Source organism: Strigops habroptila, chromosome Z (assembly GCF_004027225.2).
Source record: "Strigops habroptila isolate Jane chromosome Z, bStrHab1.2.pri, whole genome shotgun sequence".
Taxonomy (NCBI): Eukaryota; Metazoa; Chordata; class Aves; order Psittaciformes; family Psittacidae; genus Strigops; species Strigops habroptila.
In genome coordinates, this window is record NC_044302.2 from 36,339,043 (window position 1) to 36,361,271 (window position 22,229).

The window sequence follows — 22,229 nt, forward strand, 5'->3', positions numbered from 1 at the left end:
AAGGCTTTTTATAATCACCTAGAGTATTTGTCAAAAGACCAGGATATCTTGAGACTTAACTGAGTCTGATGAGCTGTGCCATCCCTTAATCAGCCTCAGAAATAACCTCATGGGCAACAGACCAGCTAATCTGGTGCTGAAACTAGAGTAGAAGGATGAGAGAGGGTTGGGACAGCTGCTGAAATTTCTTTGGTTGTACTCTGCCCTTCCTTCAGAGACCACTGCCCTAAAAACAGGGGTGTCTGACTTTCTCGTCAAACAGCTCCCTAAATGCCAGATTCCAATTTCTTATTAATATGTAATAGAGTTGGTTTATCTCATTACAGTGGAACAGGTTTGAGGGACAAGGACAGCAGACACAGGTCGTATATTCCTGCTTCATAATACCAGCCCCTGTATTAAAATGCGTTAGTCAAAAAGGGCAACTGATGTTCATTTTTAATTTCCCTCCTCTAGATGGCCAGAATCACAACTATACACAACTGGAGGTTCACAAAATTGCACTCACTTACGTTCTTCCAATGAGTATGATCCACGGAAGATGGACATTGGCACTTCATAGGAAGAAACTCAATTCTGAGAGCTAATTCTTGTGTGTAATTCTTCTGCCACTCCAGTATTTATGACAAGGCTGACAACTACTGTAACACAACACTTGCTGCCTGGGACAGCCTTCTGCTCTAACATCTGCTTTAACAGTGCTGGGCAAAAGTGCAGCGACTCTTCTTTCAGCACTTGCTCCCAGCTTCCCATGAAAAGCAGGTGATGGGTGTCCTGAACGAGAAGACTCTTTGTGTTTAACAACACTTCAGCAAAGTTTCTTCCACAAAATGTCCCAGGACAACCCAGAATCCGCAAAACATTTAAAGAAATAGTCCTAAAACATAATTTACATTATGTGTTAAAAAACACTATCAAACAAAAAGACTGCCAAAACACAACAAAAAAACCAACCCCAACCCTGAATCATGTTCTCAGTGTTGAGCTTGCCATGCCCTAGGTCACCTCATGGGTGAATACCGAGTTCATGCAGCCATTTTCTGCAGTAGGGTTCAGTTCTAGACTTGTTCACTATGTAAACACCTCTGAAAAATAGAAGTTTCTTGTTGTGTGGCCAGAATAGGAGAAAAAAAATCACTATTTTTTAAAACAAAAAAAAAGTATTTGAGTCCCAAAAACATCACAGGTTGTCACCTTATCCTTCAAAAATAATGCTTTTTGTATTATATCCATTATTAACAAAGATTGTAGAAACACATATCTTTGCACATATTTAGACCAACTCTTTCTGTAGAAGAGAATCTATGTCCCTACCAAAAATTTGATGTCTGGATTAAGTGTAAGCAGTGCACAAAGGTGTAGACAGTTACAATAGCATACAGTAATCTCAGGCAATCATTGGCTTATTCAGAATCACCAACCATGCAAAAATGAAATCCATATCCTAGACCCCTCCAGGCTTGGAAAGATTCACATGAGCTTTAAAGTCATTCACTTATTCATCTACTTGTTTGTGAACTGAGGGTTAGAAGCACAATCAGTTTCATCCAATGTGGTTTACACAAATTTAGTTGTTAGGCAAACTTACCATGAAGTTCCTTTGTCTACAGTAAAGATGTAAATAATACTGATAAATAATGATGGGGCAATTTAATTACAGAAGTTGAACTAGATTGTCTGGTATACTAAAGTGTATGCATTTAGTTTCTTAAGCCTGTTTCTAAAGCCATTAATCTACTTAGCCTGCTTAGTGAAGGCTTAGAAGTAATTTGAGCAGAGTATTTTGGTCCTCATGTGAATACTCTTGACAGAGGGCTATCTATGTGGGAGGGTCATGACAAGATCTTCCCAGGCTAGAAGTTGAAGTTAGGCAAAATGAGCCTAGAAATAAGGGACATATATTTCCTAAAAAAAGGTGAATTTAACCACTGCAACAACGGATCTGTGGAACTGATGTTTTCCATCACTTGACAGTTTTAACTGAATGACTGGATGTTTGTTTGTACTACATATCCTAGCTCAAAATAAGTTTGAGGATCAATGGTTAACTCATTTGTTCATGAAGACAGTAAGTTTAGGTCATCATATATGAATTCGTAAATTTGCATCCTGTCCCAGAAGACATGTCATGGACTCTGAAAGCACTCCCCATGTGTACTTTCACACTAACATGTGTTAGTTTTCTCATATCAAGACAACGTGACTTTGAAACAGAGAAGCAAAGACAAAACAGGAGAAAAGCAGAAGAACCATCAACTGTCTTAAAGAGTGGAAAGGGAAAGAACAGGAAAAGAACAGGGATGGAAAGGTTGAAGTTAAAAGTTAAGGATTCTGGTATGGACCCATATAATCTGTGAGGCAGGGTGGCAAAAGTCACATTTCACATGGGAAAACTTAAGTAGCTCAGATTTAGTTAGAGAGTTAATTAGTCTTTACACATGCAGTATCTTTTTCCATGAAAACATGTTTTCTAAAGATAGTGTCTAAATTTCATTTCAATGACAACACACCTTCATATATTTACTATTCTTTGTTTTTCCTAATTACTGGGTGCTGGTGAAATATTTTGCAGTTTAACATACGTGTTTCTTCAGAGTGTGGACCTAAAGTGGCATTTACAAAATGAAACCCTGAAGGAGGTTGCAAGTGGTCACTCTTCCAGTTTTTTGCAGAAGACTTACACAACCTATGCAAATTCACAAGCTTCAAGCACTAGATCTACCAGTCAGGACTAATTAACTGAATACTGAGGAATATTTTCTACTTGCAGTCATACTGTAATGCTGAATTTGGGCGAAAACTCGATGACAATTAAACACTCCTGACAATATAATCAGAAACACCACATCATTCTCAAAATTAAAATTTGTATTGGATGTGGTCATGTCAGAATAAAACAGCACTGACTCTTATGTGGCAAAAAGTTCTAAAAGTCATGAAAAGGGGATTCTCGAAGGATCACAGTACACAAGGTGGAACACACCAGCCTTCAGAAGTAAAACAAGTATCAGAGCAGATAAATGCCATGCTCTAGTTAACTGTATTTTACTACATCATACATTTGTAAGAGCATGAAATGTAACAAAGGTGGACAAGAGGATTCTTCTTAACATTTTCTGCAAAGAGTCTGTAGTCTTGAAGCACATTATGAGCAATATTATCACAACCTATACACAGAAGAGGAAAAACTATTAGTGTAGAAAGCTGAGACTTATCTACATTAAGTACTCTGAAATGCAGAAAGGCTGGAAATAAAGAATTACTTATACCCATCAGAACTAATCTCCTTGCTAACTGGGGCATGACAACAACTGACCTCAAAGCAAGACCACTGAATAATGATAAACCACAGACCAGAATGTATTTGGAAACATAGTTAATTATTGCTTGAAGCAAAGATCTGTATTTTATAGAAGTACTGGAAGAACACTAAGTCTTACACTCTGGATAAAAAATAAAGAAATGAACTAAATAAATAAACAGGGCAACAGAAAAACCATCCTCAAATCATCTTTTTATGGATAATTATCATCAGTAATGAAGAACTAATGGTGTAAAGGCATTTTCAGAACATTATCAGCATAACACACAGATAAAAGAAGCAAAATGACTGATCTGGGCATCAGTTTTTACTGGGAGTCATTAAATGAAACGTGCTAAAAGATGCAGCAGAGATTCCAACATAAATACAAGTTTCAGGAAGACAGCAGCAGGCGTAAGACCCAGCAATGCAGAAAATCCTTGAGCAGCTTAATCAAGCTGTACCATCCTTGCTAGAATGTGAAAGGGAGGGAACAAATTAAGAGCTGCTACATGATGAAGTCCTCTGCAGCACATGTGAGTCCATCTACTTCAAGTTAAATAAAATACAGTAAGGAAATTTAAGTTCCCCAACTGACTCAGAAAAAGACAGATGCATACACTATTCTGTATAAGGTACATGTTTCAAGTAGCAGATAGAAACAATACACTCAGAAAGGCCAAGACATACATAAGTCCTGCCCTTACGTTCAGCTATGTTATAGCTTGCTGAATGTGAGCAAGATGTAATGCAGACCTAAGGAATAATCATAAATGCTAATAGGTAGCATATTCTCTTGTGACCAAAGCAAGCAGAGTGTTACTGTGCCTTTTCTAATGCTTTATGCATAGAACAAAGGCAGGAATTTCCTATTTCTACAGCAGGAGAGCACTTACCAACAAATCCATTGCAAGTTTTGACAAACCTCAGTTTTCACCATGCCCCTTTCAGAAACCTAGTAACTTCCTGCAGTTGTAAATTCCAGCAAAGTACAACAAATTATAATGAATAACAGTTTTTATAATGAATATAAATTATAATGAATAACAAATTATAATGAATAACAGAAAACTATCAGTTTTTCTGAACTAGAAAGGACTTAAGATGACTTCAGCCACCTGTGTAAAATGTGTGTAGTAGCACTATACAGAAACCAATCAAGAAGAAAGATTTCTTCTTCTTCTATGGACAATTCCTGCAGTGAAAACTCAATGTGTTAGGTCAAGACAAAAGTTATGAGTGTAAAACACAAGTTGGATGATCTTTTAATGAACAAAAGGATTACCAGCACTCAAAACCGTAGCAGAAATTATGATATGCAATTATTGCTGTCCCTTCCATGTCAGGGAATGCAAGAGCACTAATCACAAAGGACAGCTCTGCAGTTTGCCTTTACCTATCAATTTAAAGATAGAAGAATGGTGTACAAGAGATTTCACGTAAGATCTGGATGCAAAAGAAGAGACATGTGATATCTGAAATATACATATAATTATCTACAAATATTTTCCAGTACATCTTGAATGCTTTAGTTGTGGGGAATATATTGCTGTTGGCCACAATATATTCTAACAACTAAAATAACTTTAAATCTTCTGACTGGTAGCAGGCAATCTTTTTTTTCTGAACTGCAAATATTGAATGCATTATTGCAAAATTGTATTTGTCATCATGGAAAAACAGCACCAGTAAGAACATAATTATAATTTCTAGACTTAGCCAGCAGCAGCAGACCAGAACAAAAATCTATAGCTTTAGAAGCTTATAAAACTATTGGGATTTGCTGTCACACGTGATACCATCACCTAACATATATCTGCCATTAGTTGACTAAAATAGGACTTGTCAACATGCAGAAATTAAACTTACTTAAACTGAACAAAACCCAGACAATTTCTAAATGCAGCCAAGTGCTTGTATAAGGCTTGCTTGCCTTTGATATATTCCTATGTTTTAGTTCACCTCTCGCACTCAATACAGAAGCCAAATTTAAAATGACATGAGTTCTATACCTGGTCAATAAAGGTCAGTTTTTCTCGATCACCTCCTTAGAACTCTATGTATAAATCAGGCCTGAAGGACCAGTGTTTTCTCGAAAAACTTGTGTTACTGCAAATCACTACACACCATACTCTTTGCTCAGGCTCTGAACAAAGCTACAGATTGCAACACAGTGCCTAGAACAGCTCTGGACTTGTGACCGACCACTGAAGAGCATTAGGGATGGTAGCTTCTGATAGGCCATTCCTCCTCCTGTGACAACATTAAAAGGAGGTAAATTTGTTCTGCTTCAGTTCACAGATATTCAAGATACACATTTGCAAGCTTCTAAGTAACGAACTGTCTCTTGGGAAGTTCTGTATCATGCTTTTGGTCACCCTCAAGCAACTCAGCTGCCACACCTCTCAGCCAGAGCACCATTTGTCAAGCAGACCATTCCGAGTTCAGAGCCATGGATGAAGTCCTCTCCTAATTCAAAACACATGTACTTCATCAGTATTAATGCACTGCTTCTCACTTTCTGACTTCTGGGTGTTCAGCTCTGATTGTTTTAATGAAGCTACCCTTTATTACCCAGTGATCACTACCAAAGCATCCCATGTGTGTGACTGAGAATGTTTTGTAGCACAGGGGCATTGTCAGCAGTGCAGTTAGCCTGTTGGATATAAATAAAATACCTTCATTGCCATAAGTTCCTGCATCAAGACCGCATTTTCCAGGTCTAGCCTCTGGCTGTCTCCTCGAGGTTTAACGTCATAACTAAGGGGATCAATGTGGATGCTTTCCAGCTCCAGCATTGTCAGTTTCACTGCTGCCCTGTCGTTTTTCAACTGCTGTATGTAATCCTTCAGCCGTTGCTCATCCTCCTTTGTAAATTCTGTATCGCAACTGCTTGTAGTTGAGCTGGTAGTACTAGAAAGAGAAAGAACAGTATTTTAAAAAAGTTTGGAACAAAATCTGTATTTTGTTCCAGATCTGTACAGAACAAAATCTGTATCAACTCACACACACACACACCCCCCACCACGAGTAGTTCATCAACACATCTGAGTCTTCCTTAAAAGTTCAGAGAAAGGACATACACAGCGTGGACTGGATGTTGCAATGCTCAGAAGATGCAGAGGGTGTGACAAATTCAGAACATAAATTAATTCTCTAAGCTGCATGAGAAAATTGAATCATGTGACAATTTCCCTGCAAAGCCAGGTATTTAGTGACACGTAAGTGAAGTACAGTTTCTGGAATCACATCTTCTGAAACCAGATTTTTAATAGAAAAAAGAAAATAAATAGCTACTGAAGATTTCTTAGCAGTACCCTAGCACAGCAAGCTTCTCTGCTGCTCACACACTAAGTCTTCATCTTCTCTGGGAAGAAGCATCTGCTAAAAAAGAAAGCAGCAGTCCAGTCTTCACTGATCTTTGCTGACAGCAATATGAGTTATCAGCTTAGACATTTTTAATGGACACTTGTAGGAATCAACTGGAGCAGAATTACACTGGTAATTGTCAGGAGTACACTGACATTCTTTCAATTCATGTTAAGATGCATTCCTCAGTTCACTGACAATTTTTCAGGGCTGGAGGGCTTAAAACTCCTAAGTTAGTAGAATTTTTAATAAAAAGTCATCATCAGACTTTGCAGAACTTCTCCTACCTACAAACAAATGACTGCCTATTAGTTTGCCTCACAAATCTTTACACGGAGACTGCACAAAGGGAGAACTAATGCCTTAGAGCAATGGTGGCTCAGTGCTGCCTACCCACTTACACACGTCAGTGCTGCAGAGGGCCAAGACTGATACCACCATAGCATTCCAGGGCTGAATATAATTGCAATAATACTAAAGGAAAATAAAATGCCATGTTGTTTCTATAACCTCACTCAAAGCTGTCTGCTGTCTCCTGAGGTCCTGTAATCAGCTGCCGGGTGAAGGATAAGTCATCCATTAACTGTGCTTGTCTGGAATGCGAGATGATCTCAGTTATCATCAGGGGAATAAATCACTTTCTGTATCAAATTGCACTGCTGTTCAACATTTTTGTACGAAGAAAAAAAGCCTCACCCACTACATGCTGTAGGAATCAGGATGAATCCTAAAATATATTCCGCATGTGAAAAAGGGGAAACCTATCAAGACAGGCTTGATTTTTCTCTTTTCTTTTGGTTCTACTGCAGCTAAAGCTGAATGATTTTTAAGTGCCTCTAATTGCCAATCTTCCCACAAATTCCAAGCACAGCCTTGGAGGAGATGAAGAATTGGCAGGCCTACAAAGACTTTTCAAAATCCTTCCCTCTCATGAAATACCGCATTACAGTTCTTTACCACAGTTTTATCTATCAATTTCCCATTTTTTCCTTCCTCTTCTTAGGGATAATAGGTGCCATATTTACCACAAGTGTAAACTGGTCTTTGCTTTTGTCTTCTACCATTACTATCTGCAGTGAAGCTAAAAACACCCATTACCTACACTACATAAAAGCCCTTCCAGACTGAAACAAATTTGTGTTCATAGAATGATTTGGGTTGGCATAGTTTTAGCTTTTCATTAGAGAATGTTGAAACCGTAAAGCAAGATTTATTGAGTCTAAAGATACTTTTCTGAAGTAGACAGTGATATAAAAATCATAGGGATAACAATGTGAAAATACTTTATTCTGTACCGAAGTCATGTTGCAAGTTTCCTCAGCACCTAAAGCAATTGCACAGTTTTTCTGGATTAAATATAAAACAGCTGCTGTTGGAGGAAGAATAACTTTTAAAACCTACACAGGCTTCAAATCTTGGGACGCAAAGAGCTCATCTCAGTTTTCTTCGCTTGCCAAGGGGAAAAAAAAACCAACCTAGCTCTCCTGCTGAGAATGAAACCTGAGTAGAAATGCAGAAGGTCTACTGCTATGTTCTGTTGGACCTTGTACTCATTGAATAATCACAGATTTTGGCCCTTAAAGATCCACAGCTATGCACATATGTTTTTTGGGGGGAGCAGTCCAAACTGAGCAAGGCAGTCTGGGTTGTTGCCAGTGGTACTCAAGCTGCTTTTACGTCAGTCCTGGCTGGCTGCCTGCCTGTCTGCAGCTGAGTTGGTTCCTCTGGTGCATTGCTAGCAAGTTGCTCTTCTTCTCTTTTTTCTTTTTTTTCTTTTCTTGTAAAAAGGTGAGAGGAGCATAGCAATAAAGCTGTCTCAGCCTCTCAGCCAGCACACAATAAACCTTTTCTCTCCTCTCCCCCTCCCATTTAGCAACAAGATTCTACCCAGAAGACTTGGAAGCAGAAAGCTGGGGTACGAAGCCCACTTCGGACTGTTGTAAAAATAAGGCTGGATGATGAGGGATGGAAACACACTGCAGTGATTCTGAACTCCCACAGAACAGCTCTGCCAGAGTGTGTTCCCTCAAAAGCCCCATCATACAGCTCTCCATAATACTAGTGCATTGCTGCGCTATTTAAGGCCCACAGCTGGTGAGCATATGACCTTGAGTTTCAGATATTGCTCTCTCTTCTTAACAGCAATGAGGACAAATGAAAACAGACTGACAGAATGCGTATGTAGTATAACGCATCCATCCAAAAACTGCGTGAAACTCTTGCAAAAGATGTGCAGTTTCTCATGTCTGAAGCATACAGGTAAGGACAGAGAAAGGATCATAATTTCATCACACTTGGAGGGAACACAACAACAATCTGCTCATTCTCACTGCTGTTGTATTCATAACAAGCAAGAGAAATGTTCTTCCCACTTGCTTTATCCCTCCAGTCTTTTACAATAATGTCATGCCTGGATGATGTCAATTTTCATACACAGCCTGTGGAAAATATGCAGGTCGATCTAGCATGATGTGCAGTTTTATTTGCTGGCATGCATGTGTGTGTTCACATGCACGTGTGTATATGAAACTCAGCTGATGGATATAAATGAGGCTTCCAATAGTGCCTATGTGTGAGTAACTTCTGTACAAGATTTTGTCCATAAAACTCTGTAAGCTTCAGTTCATCTGTTAAAAATCAAGTCAATAAATAAATGTGCAACTCAGCAATTGTGCAGACAATACAGAAATTGATAGAACTACAATGCTGTCAGAACAAAATCCACAAAACTTGCTTGAATGTCTGCATGCAGCCGTACACTTTAAAAAATGCCTTTGATACAGAGTATAAGCAGGCCACCATCTTGTAGGTGAATGCTGTGGCTTGAGACATGAAGGAGCACAAAGCCAAAAGATAGTGACTTCCTGAGAAACTGAAAAATACTCCAACCAGCCAAAAGACAAACAACAGTATATTTGGCTAAAGTTAGAACCTTTGGTGAAACTACTCTGCTTCCTTCTGAGAATAGTTCAGTCTGGCAATGAAGTGCTAAATAACAAAGATATATCCCAACAGATATCTTAAAATAACTTATTTGCACACTTCAGCCAAGATAATCTTGTCTGTCAGCTACTTATCTGAAATCTGAGGTGATTCTGATGAGAGATACAGTCCTACATTTGGCTGAGTTCAGATATTCTGTGACATTGTGTAACACTGAAAAGAATTCCCTTCGCATGTAAGAGACCAGATCTTTTCCCCCATGAATCCAGATGTAAGGTTGGGCTTACTAGCACTGCAGAGAATAAAAGCCACTGTTTTCAATTGGTATTACAAGCAGAGTCCTTCTCTTTTGTTTCCTTCTTTTTAAGGTGCAGTCAAACCTTGTCGGCAATGTTTGTTAGCTTCAGACCATTAAAATAATTATGACTTCCAACTACACTGCAGACCTATTTCTATTTTCAAAAAATGAATTGGTAACGTTGTGCTGCTGCCAACTAAATAATTTGAGATGCTTGCTATTATTTTTATCTACTTCAGCAGTAACAACCTCTGCGATGCTCTTTCATTGCATTTCATTCATTTATATCTGAGTTGCTCCCTTTTACATTCCTAACCACTTGTCACTAGTGGCTCACCAAGTATTTATTCCCAGTAATACATTCAGCATTGACATTCAGAATCTCATTTGAATTGCCAAAGCGAAAGATGGGTCAACAATTGCATTTATGTTCCTATTCTACGGGATTCTGAACAGCAAGCAGAATTACTCATTTGTCACAAGTCTCAGCCAAGACGACTTTTCATCATGCCACTACCTCTTTGCTCGGTTAATTTCAAAGGGAAAAGACAGCAATACATACATGCAACTAAAAGCATGCAACACTGAAACAGCCATAGCAAAAGATCAGTCTTGCAGATTCGGAGTATGTTTGAACCACATAATGTAAAAATGTTTTCATTTCAATGGAGTGGTTCCCAAATGGAGGTTCACACAATGCTTACTAGTGATGTAGGCTTGTTCTACTCACCAGTTTTATAGACATTAAGCTTGCAGGAATAGAATTATAGAATCATAGAATCAATTAGATTGGAAAAAAATTAAAGATCATCAAGTCCAACCACTAAATAGCTAGAAATCTGTAGTCCGCTTTCCTATTTGTGCTTGGATTGCTACTGTAATGGATCATGAATGCAAATGGAAATCATCAACATCAAAGAATCAAGAGAGAACTAGAGGTCTGCAGGAAGGGGATGTGTGTCAAAAGCAGCAGGGAGCCAAGTGGCAAGGGAACACACATGAATGGGTTGAGAAAGCTGGCAAAATAGGCAGGATAACTCCAAAAAACAGGAATAGGGTCCTAGAGAGAACGAAAAGGAATCCAGAATGATAGGAGAATTATAGGCAAAATCATCAATTTTTTAAATCAGAGATAGAACATTTACTGATATAAATAAAGTGTGTGCCTTTTAAACCAACACAGATTTTCCACTTATGGGCTGTCACAGTGTCATGTGTCTCTAAACTGAAGAGGATATGCCTCTGTTGTGAGACAAGGGTCCACAGGAGGGAGCAACCTGAAAACACCTTTACCACGTATCACATAACACAACAGAATGGAAGAGGAGATTTGTATTTCATGGAGAAGCTAAAATTAAAAAAATATTTTCACATGTATGTTTAGACAAATTATATTGGGTGTGGGGGGAGTGGAGAGAGATGACAATGTCTAAATGATGATCAGATCAGATTGCCCGTATGACCAGTTCCTGACTTGCTGTGTACCCTTTGGGTGACGGAGTACTTTTCTCTCTCATGTTCTACATATATCAAAGCAGGTAATAGTAGTTACCTTATTCACTGCAGTATCTTGCTCTCCACCAGAAAAAAAAAAAAAAAAAGTCCTACAATAATAATGACTTTTATCTAAAATGTCTCTCTTGCACACAGAAGAATTTACATTTGCATTTTTACATTTCATGACACAGTTTATACTGATGAAATTTGAAATCCTATGTTATTTTAATCATATTCTGCTGAAACTTTATCTACTCAGCCAGCATGTTACATGCGCATGTACACACAGTGCCAGCTGAACACAAAATGTTCAAGGCAAACAATGAGCACGAGGGATGATTTTCTTCCCCAAACACATACACATCCCTTCCTTATCTTTCCCCTCTAAAAACCAAAAATGTGTTTAACAATGCAAGGACCGTAGAGACTATACTCCTACAAGCACTTTCAGCGAAAGGCTAGGAGAATAGGCAATAAAAGAGGTACCATTTCCCCCCATCAATACTGGAAACAAACTAAACTTAAATAAAAAAAGATGCTTTGACTACATACCAGATATCTCACAAGCAAGAAAATTGCTGAGGTGTAGTTATGAACAAAGAAAATGACCCTTTCAAATAACAGCATGGACAACAAGCTCAGCCTAGGCAGAGATATTGCTTTGTGTGGTCATAACCTGTTCACATGCAGGTGTAGATAATGGCATAAGTGCATGCAAACTAAAGCGAGGCAAGTCAAGAATTTGAAACAGCTTTGTGTCTCATGAGTGACCATGTTACTAGCGCAGATGCTGTCACATTAATTTCTATGTAAAAATACAGCTTTCTTGAACTGAAAGCGCATCATAAAGCTTCTTAGAATAAAACTTAAAAATTTACCTCACATTTGGACCCTGTTCCTTCAGGTTATCTTTTTGCTCACTTCTCAGCTATTCCATGCTAGTCATACAGCAGGAAATAGCATCCTTTGGAGAAGGCAACAGCAAGAAGAAATTATATGGTATTAAAATAAACTTCTAAAATGTCAAAAATGACAGCATTTGAATAAAGAACTGGCTCAAAAACTGAATTAAAATTAAGTTTTAGAGTGAATCTGAGGAACCAAAATATCTTTTAAAAAGAAAAATTTTCATCTATTTTTATCCAGGATGCTTGCCAAATTTGTGTCCATACACAAGCACAAGCGCACATATTCACTGCACAGAGCGCAATTATACTGCAGGCAGGCAATGACTCAAAATGAAGCTGCCAGCAGATGTATTTGAACTGGAACACTTCTGCAACAATAGCTCATGCAAGTTTCCTTATTTTCTTCAGAAAAACTGCAATATCTACCCTTTCCTGGAAGAATCAACTCTGTGATGAAGTTCATTTGCCACTCCACATGTGAAAGAACAGAATGGGGAATTTGGAACGGGGGCAAAGCAGAATGAAAAGGGAGAGGAAATTGTTTAAAACATAATGACTAGATTTGCAACATTTAGAAAAAATTCTTGAGTACTCCAAAATGCTCATGAAAGCATATTTCTGATCTCTGGTTCTCAGTACGTCTGTGCTGTCTGCATACAACAGATATGAATAAGAAGTACACAACTTGAATTCCAATAAAACAGCAATAAAGTCACTGAAGTAGGACAAACATAATGGTTTTCCCCTTTATGAGGAAGACAGAAGTCCAGAATCACTCCTTTGCAACAGATTTATACAGAACTCTTCTTGGCTGGAGTTGCTCAAAGTCTAAAGCCAATTAGACCACTGACGTATGGTGACTTACAAATCAAAACAAAGAAGCCAGCGGGCTGAGATGACGGAGGTAGTTCAGCAACCTTGGGGATTAGGAGAGCAGATGAGTTGCAGTTACCTTGTGTGGCTGTTGGATGACAGGCTTTCCCAGGGCTGCACGCTACAGCCAGTGATTGCATAGGCTCCGCCGCAGCTCCCATCTAGTTTCATCAGCAAGGCTCTTGCTGCATTCTCAGCTGTCTTCCGGCAGTCATGAGCTCTCTTAAGCATCTGAGTGATGTTTTCATCACCTGTCTGGTCCCCTAGTTTTCAAGCAAACAATCTGTTTCAGAGCTTTCAGGAGGGTGATACAAATTAAGGCAAGAGTAGAGATCCTTCTGCGTGCTCTCAGTTTATACCAAGAAGATGACAATAAATTACAAATCTGTGATGTTAAAACAATTTTACTTCTGTGTGAGCATCACTGGTAACTGGGCTACTGGCCCGAATGCATCTCTCTCCCAGCCACAAGCTTCAGGTACTTGATGCTCTGGGTACATGTCTTAAGTAATGTTTTATCTTAGCTAGTTTGTCTGTTTGTAAGGGTGTGCGCTGCGCGTTAGGATTAGGTTAGGATTCTCAAAATAATTCACTGGAAAAAACCTTAGCCTTAATTACAACTTCTACTTCAATCAGTCCAGTGCTGTTTGACAGTGCAGCCATTTCCAGTGCTTTTTCTCACAACCACCCTCAACTCCAGCCTAAAGGTTTGCCAGAACACCTTCTTACAGGTTGCCTTTCCAGCTGAATAATTGCCTTACAGCCTAGAAGCAGCCTTTCAGAGTTTACCGTCATGCATACTAAACTCAATGAAAACTAGCACTGGTGTTTATTAATTTGCTAATAATTTCTAGTGGTTATATAGCATCTGTGCAGCTGGTAAGCCACCTCTTTATCAGAGACAAGACATAAACCACCACTGTCACCATATTTACAATCCTAACTCCAGCAGAGTCAAGTCATTAGACACATTAGTGGCTACACTGAAATTCTGACCAAAGCTACAACTTATTCATAATTTACCAAATGCAATGCAAAGATGTCAGAAAGTATTAATAAACCTCCCCTCCCCCCGGTTTGCTCTATGTCAGATTTTAATTTTATCCTTCTTCGAGTCAAAGACCAACTACCCATACTTCATACTTGCTAATTGAATTGCGATGCACTGGAAAACAACAATGTGAAAGAAAGGAAGGGAGAACTTTCTGTTAAGAGCAGCTGGATATGCTCAGCTCTAAGTGATGCAGAAGCAACTCTCATGAACTTCCACTCACAGATGCTGATACAAAACTTGGCTTATCTTCAAACAAAAAAATCTGCTATGTAGGCACTTTAACCAAATTTCATGGTGCAGGAAAGGTATATAAACCAAACACAACTTCCTCCAAGTTGCATCATGTAATAGGGAATGGTCACTATTTCTATCACAGGGCTGTAACTTGTAATACCGTAACCAGGAGCTGTAGACAGACATCTGATAAAAACTAAATGACACCGTCTTTCATAAAATGCATGTGACATGAAACCGTACTCAAACCCAAAGTATTTCTCCCTTCTAAGATTTCTTTCTGCCACCTATGTGAACAGAAAATCAAAGACAAAATTCACTTTTGCTGGCCACTTATCTCTGCCAGCAGGGAAAGCTCCTTAGTACATTGTGGAAAGGAATGATCAGAGTTTGGAAAAAAGGTGGATGAAAATGTCAGACATCCACTCTAATGTTTACTGTATGGCACACATTGCACAGGCCAAGACATGTACACAAGGGCCTACTTCTAACACTGGGAGAGACACAAAATAAGGGACATGGTTAGCAGCACAGCAACTGTGGGCTGAGTGCATCTAGTCATCTGAAACAAGAGGTTGACCACATCAAGCCAGATGGTCACTCTGTCTCTAAAAGCTTTCTGTTTACACTTCAGTGATTTCTGAGAAGCTAGTGCTGTAATACTGTCTCAGCCAGGCAATTACAACATCTCAGCATAGCACGAAGAGCTATTTTTCTCTCTCTGAAGGTTTCCCCCTTTCTACTTGAAGATTATTATTGCTACCTTCTCCTATTGATAAAAGGAATGGGGCTATAAAACCCAGATTAACATTCATTGTGTAAACACCTCTTTCTATTTGAAAACCATAGCCAGCACCTGTACCTACGATAGTGGCTCATTCCATTACTTGGTAAGCAGTGTATCAAAAAACACAACCACCTAGCCGCAAGATTAACTATCCACAAAGTAAGAAGAAACCCAGAACATATAGGCTAATACCCCTGAAAACGCAGTAAAACATTAGATGGTGTTTTAAAATTTCAGAGCAAAAGCAAAATGTGGACTGAAAAACTAGAGCCATTTTTTTGGACACTACTCAGTGCTACCTTTATATTGTCTTAACCCTAGCTTTTCATAGACTGTACTCAGCTTCTAGGGGTAAGTGTTTCTGGTTCAAACAGTATCTGTCCTTGCAGTTCACACAGCTGTACGGCCCTAAGACACATATGCTCATGAGTATTGTTTAATAATTCCACTCTGCTCAGTTGCATGCCTGTAGGTGAATAACCTTTGCCAGAATAGACATCCCTTTGTGATCGATAACATACGTAGGTGAATTTAAACTTCTGGTGAACTTTATGACTTGATTCCAGTCTCTTTTTCTTTTCCCCTATTTTTTTTTGGTGTGTTGAATTATTTAGTTATTTAAAATCAAGAAAAGACTGGAAAGCATTGTTAAGTGATGGGTCACGAGCTGATTCACTGTTATAACTAAGTCAAATGGTAACTGACATGAAAAAGAAAAAAAAAGTGATTCATTGACATCTTACCAACAGAACCAACACCTGCAGCTCTGAACTGTCCAAGAATAAGACTCTGCTCGCTTTCTGCCAATGCCAACAGCAGCTCATATGCTTCTATGCACTGTTCACTGAAAGAGAAAACAAACCACAGAAGTCTCACAAAACGTATCTGCAACTTAGAGGGGAAGAATACCTGCAACAGAGGTAGGTGACTGATGAGCTGCATGATTCCCTATACTTGTCTAGCAGCAGGAATATTAAATGACATAACATGCACAGCTTCTATCACAAACATCCAACATTCTCTCTTCCCCTCTGATGGTCCCAGGTTGGCCTCAAGTAATGTAACAAGTTAAAAACAGAACAGAATTACCTGATGTGAAGTAAGCTCCAGAAGCATGCTTTGAACCGTCAGCAATATGAACAGTAGTTGACAGGATCCCTTTGAAAAACTTTGTTCAGGCCTTCTTACTATACAAAATACAGTATTCTAAACTCTGCTAACATAACTATACTATGCAAAGTATGCTAAGAAGGAAAGACAAGAAAATACTTCTTCCTAGCTGTAAGATTTTCCTCCTTACAACAGAACAGCTTCTCAATACAGTTGTAAGTCACTCATTCCTGTTGCATTCTAATGCTTTTGAAAATAAATACATTAATATATCTATTTGCAATTTACATTTCCTTGTAATTTGCTCAAGGCAGATAGTAAGAGAATACATTCTTCAAAAGGCCCAAAATTTGTCTTAAGACCAGAACTGCCTGTTCGAAATCAATTGCAGTTAAAGGAGTTAAATGACACCATCTTTTACATATAGTTCAGAGCAAATTTAGATACTCATAACCAAATACCAAGCAATTCATCCACAACTCCAACTGATGTAATATAAAGTCACCTTGAATTATGTGGAGTACAATACTACTCCTTGGTCCACTGCTCTTGTGAAAGGTGTCAGTCTAATACAGAAAATTTGTATCTTAAGACTCGATGCAGCAGAAACAGTTTGAGCCTACACACAACCCCTAATTCAAAGGTTAATTCAGTATTTAAAAATAAAAAGATAAATGTGTACATATCTATTAGATCGAGTTGACTCCTGCTGGTAAACCAGGGCTGAAATACACTTGTATCAGTCATTTCAGCTCAGTAGTTTTTCACGTAGTTTAACCAAGGTGGCATTTTTCAAATAGGGAACAAACCTAAATAGTGGTACTATGGCACACCAACAATTTCACTCCCAAAGACTTCTATCAAACCTCATCACCCCCTCTTTTTCTGTCTGAAACACCCTCTGCGTAAGTACATACCTGTACTGCAATGCAAGCCTGAGGGCTGTGGCATTGGACTCGTACTTCCCAACAAGCATGCTCATCCTTTCAGCATTGCTCTTGCACTCTTCCAGTGTTATTGTCAACAAGTCATTCTGGGACTTCAAGTGCTCAATGCGGCTGCACAAAAGGAAGTAATTTGTAACCTTCAAAATTAGCTTGCAGACACTCTCCTGAAAACTCTAGAACAATCATAATTTAAAACAACAAATACCATCTGGTCTATGCAAGGTTTTAATGAAGATGTCAAAATCTGTATGTTCTGTGTTCCATATCAAGAGCCAACAGGACAGTTAATTTCTCTTAGGACAGCCTCTTCTCCTTCTCCTCTCCTCCCCTCCCCATAAAATGTAATTATAACCCTGTACAACAGCAGCAAGCAGAAAACTTGTTACCCTTATCTTGTAGCCACAAGACCACGTAGGCCAGTTTCATGTTAACCTTTTGCTTAATTTTTCTTCCTCCATTCCTTACTTCCTGATGCCGCATTTGCTTCTTGTTTTAAGTGGCATATTCATTAATGCAATGTGCAGGTGTGTGTAGAGATCACGCAGCTGCATAAATGCCCCCTTTCTTTGGAACATCCTGAATAATCATTTCCCTTGAACTAATATTCTGGTTGTGATTAAAGAGGTAACTTCCAAAATACAATGAGGCAATGAAATCTCCAAAAGTTCTGGCAATAGTCAAACAGAAGCTCATTCCGACATTAACTGCAATATTCTTCTCAATGAGGTTAACTCTGAACCTGAAAATGAGGCTTCAGAATATCAGTATTACTGTTTATTCTCACTGCTAACAACTGCACTACATGTCAATGTATTATGCCTAATTGTTAAAGTTGAACATACACTGAAAACAGACAGGCAAATTATTTCAAAATTTGGACAGGCAGCTAATGAAGAAAGTGCCATCCAGAACTCTAAAAACACTGACTTCTTAACAAACACAAGAAGGGCTAGTATATCATTTATTCAGCGATCAGAACAAACCCTGACTTTCCCAGCTGCTAGAATCATAGAATCATAGAATGGTTAGGGTTGGAAAGGACCTTAAGATCATCTAGTTCCAACTCCCCTGCCATGGGCAGGGACACCTTGCACTAAATCATGTCACCCAAGGCTCTGTCCAACCTGGCCTTGAACACCATCAGGGATGGAGCATTCACAACTTCCTTGGGCAACCTGTTCCAGCGCCTTATCACCCTCACAGTAAAGAACTTCTTCGTTATAGCTAACCTAAACTTCCCCCGTTTAAGTTTGAACCTATTACCCCTTGTCCTATCACTACAGTCCCTAATGAAGAGCCTCAGAAGTTTCACATCCTGTATCATTTTTGACACCTCCTATATGGATACATGTTGCCAAGGCATACTGGCGCAGTGAACAGAAAAAATAAAGTAAGGAGATTAAAAAAAAAGAGAAAAAGGAATTAGATTTTGCAGCACTACAAAAACATGAGCTGCAAATAAATGATTGTACTGATTAGACTGAATCTGAGATAGCTGTGGGGAAGAGAGAACTTGGAAAGAAACATGCTGAGACACAATTCTCACATTCCTCATCTATATTTTTTATTTGCCAAAAAAGGACATGAAGCATGGATTTTTACAGAGATTAGGGCAGTATTTTAACTGCAATCAGAAATGTGCAATCTTTCTTCTGCAGACAGAAGTCTATTTACTGGTACACATGCCACACCACTGTACATCAGTACATTCACTGATAAAGTTAATGCTATAATTCTGTTTCTTCAGGACAAAATGAAGCAAACTAATTCCAGAATGACGGAGAATAAGTTAGGGGAATCCTTATTTTTAGCAGTGATGTGCCTTATGAGAAAAGATGCCGTGTCTACTTGGTCAGCCATAAAGAAAGACACTACAGTGCAAACTGTCACAGGTGAAGGTGCCATGCTGATCTAATAACACATGACCAAACTGTCATACTAATAGAAAGAATGCTTAGTATACGATTCAATCTTCATCAATTACATTTCATAGTAGCTGAACTATGTTCCACTGCAGATGCCATAGTTGAGCTGGGAATGAACTAAGAAAAGGATAAAAAAACTTTTTTTTTGTTTTTGGGGTTTTTTTTTGAGGTTTTTTTTGGGGGGGGGTTGGGTTTTTTTTTTAGCAAAGCTAATAACATACAACACATTTGAGCCTGTATAACTTTTCACCTTACCTATTTAGTCTTTCTGTCTCCACTTCAAACTCTCGGATTTTACTCTCAGAGATAGCAGATCCATGTGAATAAAGAGTCTGGAAGATTTCCTGGATGTTTGAGCAGTCTTGGAGGGAATGTGCCAAATGTTCAGCCACAGTACTAGACACCTGAACACAGCAGTTAATACATCATTGTGAGTAGGCAACAACTGGATTCCTCTGACAGCAGTCTGCATTGATAGTTGTGTTTGCTTGCAAGCACTCACTTCAAGGCATTCATTATTCAGTTTTTATCATGAATTTTACATTGAATAGAATATTTTCAAGTTTCCACTTCAAGAAGCTATTTTGATTTAAAATTCTACTAACCAAAAGGCGAAGCCCACTGCTTCATCATACACTTAAAATGCCTAATATGCAATTTACTTTTTTTATCAAAAGCTTAGCAAAAGGCAAGAGCTAAGTTGTTCAGAGAAACAAATATTAACACATAGTAACAACAGCGTTATGGATTGACATTGGCATCACAAAGCAGAACCTGGTTATCTGTTGACTGGAAGTTGTGAAATGCAACTGAACAGTGTTTCCTTGAAGAATAATATTTTGGAGGAATTGACTCCAAAATTATCCTCTTGAGGTCACTCAGAGAATGATTTCTAGCCATCAGTTATGAGAAAATGAGATCTTAATAGTGGGTGAAATATTCTCTGTTGAAATATTTTTCTCAAAATAACTTTAAAAGTATTTTCAGTTAGCTCATATATTAATTTAGCAAGAAAAGAATGCTTTTAATGGAACACGGGTTATTTTCAGAAGGTATCATGCATGCACATAATTATTAGTCCTTACCCCTATGCTGCTGATTTCTGATCCTAAGACAGGCCTATCAGATGATGAAGACTCTGATCTTGTCTTTGACAACTTCACTCTTTCAGCAATCTGTAAGTCAGAATGCTGCACAGGTTACAAACTCAATAAAGATTACATAAAATGCATTTGTTCACTAGCTACACTTGCAAACCTGGAATAAACTTATGTACCACACAGGTGTAAAATTGACACCTGTCTTGTAACAGTGAATTACAATAATTAGCACTTAATTCCTTTCTGCAACTCAAGTTCATGGGCCTGCTTAGGATACCAGAAAACTCTGGAGATTCCAGGTGTCTCCTAGTTCATCACACACTTGCACAGCAGCTTTGCAAAAGCTGAGCTTTCCTCCAATAATTACAAGTATTACTGCAACACACAATAGCTCACCTTGGCTATAGGAATGTCATTGCTACTGCTGCTTGTGCTCAGCTCTCCCGTGCTGGGGTTAATGGGTCGATTGGCTGAAATGAGGCGACTTGGGCTGGATGGACCTGTGGCCTGTACGCTTTGCAAACGTGTTTGCAGTTCCCGAACCTACAGTAAAACATAACATTCTGGTTTTACCACTTTTATGTTTTAAATAGTTTGGAGATTTTCTCATTGTCTAGCCAAGCCTAACTGCTTCTGGCTTGAGCACTGAAGTTGTATTTTGTCCTGTGGTGGCTGCAAAGTTTTCATGTGGGAAGCAGATGAATGGAGGTTGTTTTAAAATTCCATTGTCAGTTTTTTTAAACTATCTGCAATGTGGAAATATGCAAATGTAATACTGTAATTACTCAAAGTTTCAGCTTGTTTTATACAACCCCATCAGTGCAGCTGTACTATATGTATAGAAATTATTCTCTCAAGGGTGAAGCTAATGCTCCAGCCTATGATTGTGATGTCTAAACAAATCAAATTTAGATCCTGCTGTTAATGGAAAGCTCCAGTGTTTAAAACACTCCTGACATAAGTATACCACATGATGACTTTGACATAAGGGTCAAAGAAATTCAAATGTTAATTGTGTTTTCAAAACTATAGTTAAGTAAAGCTACCAAATAGCAAGTAATGTACAGACAAGAAAACACCAGCAAAGTACCCAACCACCAGTCTGCAAAATTGCTCTGTAAACATACACTGCAAACACTGCACAGTCCTCAAAACACATTGGATACTCGTAGAATTGAAATCAAAAGATTTTCAGGACTAAAGGGTAAAAAAAATCTGCAGGAACCAAACTATATCTGAGCTAAAGATTATAGCATTTACCTTGCAATAATTCTTAACAGACAAAGAATAAATGGTCTGCCTAAGAGAAAACAATTATGCCACAAGGTAAAGTGACAGAGCTCATTTTTCCCACAGAATCTCAAACCAAGAGTGTGAGATGAGAGAAGAGGGAAAAAGCCACCTGAAGAGGAGACTTCCCCAAATATGGAGTGTTTACTTTAATATGCAAGTTTCTGTGCAGATTTTGTTGTAACAGTCCACCTACAAGACAGAACTAGTGAAATTTTACCAAAGGTCCAGTTCAATGAGGTATTGTTTAAAAGCAAACAAACAGGAAAACCACTAGGCATGTATTCTCTACTAAAATCAAATCCCTGCCTCAAAATCTGACTTCAAAATTGCTAAAATATTCTTCTATGCCCACAATCTAGTTCTGGAAGATTTCAGTCCAAAAGCAAGTAACATTCCAAATTTAAGGCAACCAGAGTGCTAAAGTCGCTTAAAATACTAAGCATTTGTTAACTCCAAAGTTTAAAGCCACGTTATGTAAGGATAACACTACATAAAACTTTAATGCAGATAGGTTTCCTTTAGTGTATGTTTTATTACTGCACACTGACTAGTGGCCACGATTACAAAGCCGATTATTCTTAAGGATCTGT

The 22,229-nt window shown here is 38.5% G+C and overlaps 1 protein-coding gene across 5 annotated transcripts in view; it reads right to left on the bottom strand.

Moving 5' to 3' along the window:
• MCC (MCC regulator of WNT signaling pathway) overlaps positions 1-22,229 on the bottom strand; it is a 189,589-nt gene that overhangs the window by 12,919 nt on the left and 154,441 nt on the right. For all 5 annotated transcript variants that reach the window (XM_030469721.1, XM_030469722.2, XM_030469723.1 and 2 more), the window contains 7 exons: positions 20,743-20,889; positions 20,332-20,421; positions 19,502-19,650; positions 17,292-17,432; positions 16,008-16,108; positions 13,269-13,452; positions 5,980-6,214 (listed from right to left, as the gene is read on the bottom strand). In XM_030469721.1, the coding sequence (XP_030325581.1) occupies positions 5,980-6,214; positions 13,269-13,452; positions 16,008-16,108; positions 17,292-17,432; positions 19,502-19,650; positions 20,332-20,421; positions 20,743-20,889 (1,047 nt within the window). The remainder of the gene's footprint in view (positions 1-5,979; positions 6,215-13,268; positions 13,453-16,007; positions 16,109-17,291; positions 17,433-19,501; positions 19,651-20,331; positions 20,422-20,742; positions 20,890-22,229) is intronic.